Consider the following 6,000-nt stretch of genomic DNA (forward strand, 5'->3'; position numbering starts at 1 on the left):
TGGGGGCAGGATATCGGGAGCTGCTGGCAGAATATCCTCGCCCTATGCGAAAGGGAACAGATGTCCATCCATCATGAGTGTGGGGTCTTTTTTGAACCCATGATTTCTTTCTTGGCTTGTGCGTCGGTCATGAACGTGACCTGTTGATCCAATCGCATACGGGGATTCGGGGTGAACCAACAGCCAAGGCGTTTCTACACAGTCGGCCATCCTTTCGTCGATGGCTCTCCCCTCCATCTTCGCAATCGCTGCCGCCAATGCCTTGCCCCATGCCTGCTCATTCCTTGTTGGAGGGCACAGGGCCATACTGTGCAGTAGCTGTATTGTATAGCTAAGCTCGATTCTTCACACCACCTTTCTCCGAGGCAGAAGATTCCCACGTACAGTCTGTCTCCTCCTCCCGAACAAGCATGTCTGATCCCATCACTCTTGATCTTTTGATTTGTCCAGCTTTGTTGTGCTGCCGGGGCACTTTCCAGTTGTTGAGTCATCTGGTTCGCAGTAGCGTCAGCATATCTTACCGTGGTCCCTTCGCTCCTTATCTGCACTCTCAGCCGCTGCCGAGGAGGACGCGTTGTAGAGGCGCGACACCCTGACGCGAGGTAACGACAAGCAAGAGCCTGGCCATCATGATCACTCGCGAAACAAGCGGGGAAATCTGACCGAAGCCACGCGAGACCTCTGTGGTTGACCGGTCTTTTGCTTCCATTATGTCCGAGGCATCTCCGCCCTGCGGAAGTCGTCTCGGCGGAATCCTTCCTCGTTCTCGACTTCGATATGCACACATCCCAGCTTTGAGCCACCTCGGCTGAAACGCATCCACTCGTCGACAATTCTTGCTTGTCGACGTCGAGACTCGACCAAGGCCGCTGCAGAGACACGAGTAAGTGGAAGCTTCTTCACGACTAAGAAAAACGCTCTTTTTTGCGTCTTGCTTTCGAAGTTTGTCGTTGGGCAGAGGCCGAGACGAAGCTAGTGAAGCACCGTCTCCGCGCAAGTGCCATTTTGCGGTCTCGATAGCTATGGCGTCGTTGCTTTCCTTGACCGCTCTCTTCTCGGTTGTAAAAGTCCATTTCCATCGCCGCCTTTACGATGACGGGTTGCCAGTTGGTATCGAGTTTCAGCTGTGGCGCATACTGATATATAGACCAGGCTAGGGCCACAGGCCAGGAGCCAATGAGTGACGACGTTTGTCGATGTGTGAACGTCCGTGATGCCCGTCAGCGATGGAGACCCATGCAGCACTCCAAAGCATCTTTGAGCTGCCAGTCGCATGCTCCGCTGTCGCCTGATGAGGGACGATGCAAGTCGAGAGGCTTTTGTGGCCAATGCAAGATGTGCTTCTGCTCTGCCGTCCTGTCTTCTTGCACAACGGCTGTCCGAGCATATCATCTCCAAGGTCTCGGATCCGCGTAACTCCTCCGTAATGGCCATTGCGATTTGGACCGTCGGCAATCGCATTACATATGTGACTTTCCATAGGCAGATCCGTGACACTATGCTCACCTATCCGTACGCGGCCCTATAGCTGGTACTCGCTGCTTTCTGGTCTGCATAATTGTCGCCTGTGAGCTGAAACCTATCTGCTCTCTTCGAGACAGAATGACAGGTAGTAGAGCCCAATGATTTGGACGAGAGAACCCCGGAGGAGGGGAAGTGTGCAAAATCGCATTTCCTGTATGAATGGAAACCCCAGTCAAGCTCGAGCAAATCAGCACAGCCTGCTTGCTTGACTTGGCTGCAGTGTCTTGCATCGCCCTTGTCCTACCTAACCTTTTCGGTCAGCTAATCGCCGACGGTAGCATCTCACATCCCCCAACTTGCGACGATTTTGTTGAAGACTGACCATGTGATGGGTACACCGTCCTGACTGTGCTGTTTTTGTTGGCCCAGATTTGGTTCGGACTCCTTGCTAGATAGACAGGACGCTTCAGCTCGACGATTACATTTGGCAGTTATTTCGTCCGCAATGCTTCCCCAGTGTCGAGATGATGACGAAATGTCTCTTGCCTAGCCAACTTAGGCGGCACCGGTCGCGCCTCTAAATGTGGCGCGTGATGTGATAAACGGGTCCATTATTGCTCATGTTATCGAAATGATTGCTAGCGGCTGGCATGCAGCATTTTACCAGGAAGCTCTAGACGAGAGGAAGCCGCGGGTAATGGAGGATAATAGGAGCTGCGGGCTGACCTCATCTGTGTCAGAGCCGTGTGCGACGACGCAACGATGGCCTCCTCAAGTCCGGCGCCTGCTTTGACGAAGGCGTCGTGTTGTAACATTGCCGTGGAGTTATGATTCGTACGCCGAAGTAGCTGCTGCAGCATCGCAATTATTCTTTCTGCTAGGGCCTTGAGTTCCTCTTCTACAGATCCGTAATGACCCTTTTACGCCCCTCGTAAGGTATCAATATGCAGAGTGAGGTTTGAGTCTAAATTAGTACCTCTTTTCGTCCGTGGCGATCAAGAGACAAGAGACACGAGTCGAGACCAGGGCCGCATGTCATCTTTGCTCGTGTAAGAATGCTCGGAGACGAGGCCGTCGTTTTGCAGAAGTCAGACGCCCCGTGAAAGGCACGACGTTCGGCTAGCAGGAGCACCTTGGCGGAAACCATCCTTGATCCCATCCGTTTCGCCCGCCTTCAACCGTATTGTGGACAGGGGTCGACGTCGATAGCGTGTGCGCCATTGCTGGGGTCCTAGTCGATGGTAAGTCAGAATGGCACGCAGACTGGAGCGATTGGCTGAACAGATTAATGGCGACAAGAACGGTGTCTGTGCGAGAAAAGAGGGCGGCGACGGGACTTGTCCATTGAGCGAGTCAGTGTCGGGAATTTTCCCGCCTCCACTCTTGAACCACTTTGTGCCCGACGGTCGACCTCACTCGACTGGCCGTCTGGCGTGTGTTCCGTACGGAGTACGGATACCGGATATCGAGATGCAGCGGAATGGCACTACCTTGCCTCGAGACTTGGTTGCCATAGTTGGAGGAATCGTTACAGCGGCCGGCTACTTCTGGTTTCGATTGCTCTTCATATTACACAACCTTTGAGCCAAAAGTTGATAGACTCCTTTTGGGTTGACCAGCAAGTCGACAAGGCATCGTTAGACGTCTGTGTGTTGCGCGCCGTATACATCCCAGGCAAGGTTTCACGTCAAGGACAATTGACCCCATGGTTCCCTCGGCACATTGTTGCTGCTTCGAGAATAGCTTGGTGATGCTGAAAACTGCTGCTTTCGACCAGCGGGGCCAACCTAGAAGTAACGGGATCCTCGAAGTAGCTCCGAGGAGCTAAGGATGGTTGGTAGGAATCGCCGCTTTAATGTTTCTTGCAGTCTTTGGGACGAGGATCCAGAGTTGTCAAACTGAAGTCTTGCAAGTTGCAACTCCTCGTAGGTATGGCGAAGGGAAACAGATCCATGGCATAGTGCTACATTCCAAGTTGGGCTATCTGCATATGATGCGTCAGGAAGACACAGAATAACTATGCGCCCTGTTGTTTCGTAACTACTTTGTAGGGATGCTCCCTTTCTCCGTGCGTGATTAAGCGTATAATACTGAGGTGACAGCAGACTGCTCCTCTGGTGGCAAATGAGACTGTCTTGTTGACTGAAAATCCTCCGTACTGTTAGTGAAGGGCCGCCCAGCCGCCTTCTGCACTGTTTCGAAGTTTGCCTACCGAAGCCAGCTACTGCTAACTTGGGCCGCATCACACGCCGTGGACCGACGCTTGGCCGATGTTCATAGACGTTCGACGAGGAGCGAACGAATGCTGCTTTTGGAGACCTTGCCGAGGACCAGGAAACGACATATTTGCCAGTGATAGTGCTTCACTCTTCTCGAATTGGCGGAAATGAAGCTGAGTCGAATCAGAGTATCAAGTCTGAGCCTATGCTTTGGGGCCTTAAAGCGGCCAGGAGACGCCGAAGGATGAAGAGAGGAGCTGACCCAAGGTTGTTCGGAAGGACGCTGATCGAGTCACCTTCTAAGCCGGACTAGCCGGAGAGAGTGCGGATAGAGCGGGCTGTTTCTGCTGTAAACTCCTCTGAAGCAGCAAACGATTCGCCCTGCTCGTTTGAAGCAGTGATTGCTACTTTGCTCGAACCTGAATGACTAGACTTCGTCCGACTTCTTGATCATGGACGTTGATGCCAGATGGCATGCTGAGCTGATGACTCCTCTATGCCCCACTCTAGTTGCTGAGTATACATAGTGTGAAAGCGTGGGATCATGGATGTGAGGTTCGGGTGATGGCCGTGGTGGGCGTGGTTGTGGTAGTGAGATGGTGGGCAAGTGTGGCCGGCATGGGCTACCGCCAGGCCTCTTCTGGGGCTCAACGATGGGTAGTGATCGCTCCCGCACCTCATCTACGCAAGCCGGGGAGCCACTTCGCCGCAGCAATCCTGCCCGCTTTCTTTTCTAATGCAGTCAGTCGCAGTGTCGCGAGACTGGGGCAGGGGGCAGCCCTCCGTGAGGAACCCCTGTCGATGCCTGGGACGGGCTAAGGGGGGTCTAGACGGGTCACCCACTGAGAGATATCAAGTATCAAGCAGCATTTGAACAGAAAGATTTTCGAATGAGGCAGGGTGGTCGGGCGTGAATGCCTGCTTGAATGCCAGGTCGCTATTCCATGGTTCTCTTCTGTATCCAGGCGTGATGCTCCGAGCGGGCCTCGGTGGGCGTTAACCAAGACTTTTGGTGTCGGATGAAGCCCTTTTGGACTTCTTGTGCAGTGAGCATCTCGCCAGGGTGATTAGACCAAGCTGTAGTTGCATGGTTTGATGCGTACATGCGAAACTCCAGAGATCCAGAGGAGCTAGACTCAGAGACAGTACTGCACATTGCCATATTCAAAGTCATATGGAGTGGAGAGCAGGAAGCGTAGCCTCCGAAATGTCTTTTGGCGGCAAAGCGACAAGAGGGCGAGGCCAATGTGATAACACCTAGAACAAAACTCGTCGTCTCATACGGGGTAGGTGTTGGATTATCGACAGGGCTTGGATAGCAAGGAAATACCATTCCAGGTAGGTGCTGAAGGTTTGGTCCAGTCAAGAGGCGTGGCTGGTTCCAAGACTTTGACCGAGTGTTTGGTGCTTTGCCTTCGGTTGGTGTCGTTGGCATTGACGACGGCTTTGCGCGATCTTGATCATAGGCAGTGGAAAATGGGGAGAGAAGCGGATCTCTCCTCCATACGGACGTAGCCTGGCAGATTAGTGCGAGTAGAGTGTGAGGAACAGGGTGCGCTTCTGTCACGGACACAGATGGAAAATTGCTTCGTGAGGTAGTCCGAGCAAAGTCGACGATGTATCGTCCTGGACGGATACCAGACGGATACCATTTCGATGCTCAGTTGACGACAAATAGTCCAGTCAAGCGTTGAACGGTCGAGGGAACGTGATCATACAACAAAGGAGGTTCTTTTGGTAGCAAGTATCGCAGACTCGGCATGAAGGGAATTCGTTGTAGATAGGTAGGCTCTCAATGCAGGTTGCCTCTCTGTAAGGAATTCTGTGATTGTGTAGGTGGGTTCTCGTAGGTAGTTTCCCGATATTCCATGACAGACTCACGCCCACCCCCCCGCCCTCCCTTGGTAATGAGGCAGGCACCGCGGAAAGAGGTACTTTCTCGTCGTGGATCAGGTCGCGTAAAGCGCAAAGAGTAGGTACTTCGTACATTCCTATGCTGCTAGCGAGGCAAGCACGTACTTCGGAGAGTGCGTTACATAAGCCACCTGCCTTCGATGCCCGCATATCATCATCTAGTTCTCCGTAGGTAATCTACAAATGCACCTTAGGCACCATGGCAGGCTTTCCCGTTGCTCGGCGCTGCTGCGCATTCTCCATCATGCAGGCGCGTGCAAGGCGCGCTCACTTAATCGCTCTATTACTGCTGACCTTGGTTCGACCGGTCAGACAGATGCAGGCGCCAGCTAAGTGAGGTAAGATGCAGAAGCGGATGATGGACGCTGAGAGATATCCATGGATCGGAACATGTACCTGGTCT

At 53.0% G+C, this 6,000-nt stretch overlaps 2 protein-coding genes across 2 annotated transcripts; both read right to left on the reverse strand.

Annotated features, from left to right (window-relative positions):
- Positions 1 to 71: 71 nt before the first annotated feature.
- On the reverse strand, positions 72 to 2,611 carry CLUP02_12429 (uncharacterized protein; the record flags this gene model as incomplete). Its single annotated transcript, XM_049291393.1, has 11 exons — positions 72 to 140; positions 199 to 283; positions 355 to 491; positions 549 to 869; positions 917 to 1,085; positions 1,164 to 1,472; positions 1,507 to 1,728; positions 1,811 to 2,010; positions 2,069 to 2,102; positions 2,191 to 2,381; positions 2,441 to 2,611. 11 exons carry the CDS (start codon positions 2,609 to 2,611, stop codon positions 72 to 74), a joined length of 1,908 nt encoding a protein of 635 aa, XP_049148538.1.
- A 2,009-nt stretch (positions 2,612 to 4,620) lies between these two features.
- On the reverse strand, positions 4,621 to 5,747 carry CLUP02_12430 (uncharacterized protein; the record flags this gene model as incomplete). Its single annotated transcript, XM_049291394.1, has 4 exons — positions 4,621 to 5,342; positions 5,402 to 5,505; positions 5,565 to 5,617; positions 5,703 to 5,747. The coding sequence occupies 4 exons, from the start codon at positions 5,745 to 5,747 to the stop codon at positions 4,621 to 4,623; spliced, it is 924 nt and encodes a 307-aa protein (XP_049148539.1).
- Positions 5,748 to 6,000: the final 253 nt, after the last annotated feature.

The sequence above is a fragment of the Colletotrichum lupini genome, chromosome 6, assembly GCF_023278565.1.
Source record: "Colletotrichum lupini chromosome 6, complete sequence".
In the NCBI taxonomy this organism is placed as follows: Eukaryota; Fungi; Ascomycota; class Sordariomycetes; order Glomerellales; family Glomerellaceae; genus Colletotrichum; species Colletotrichum lupini.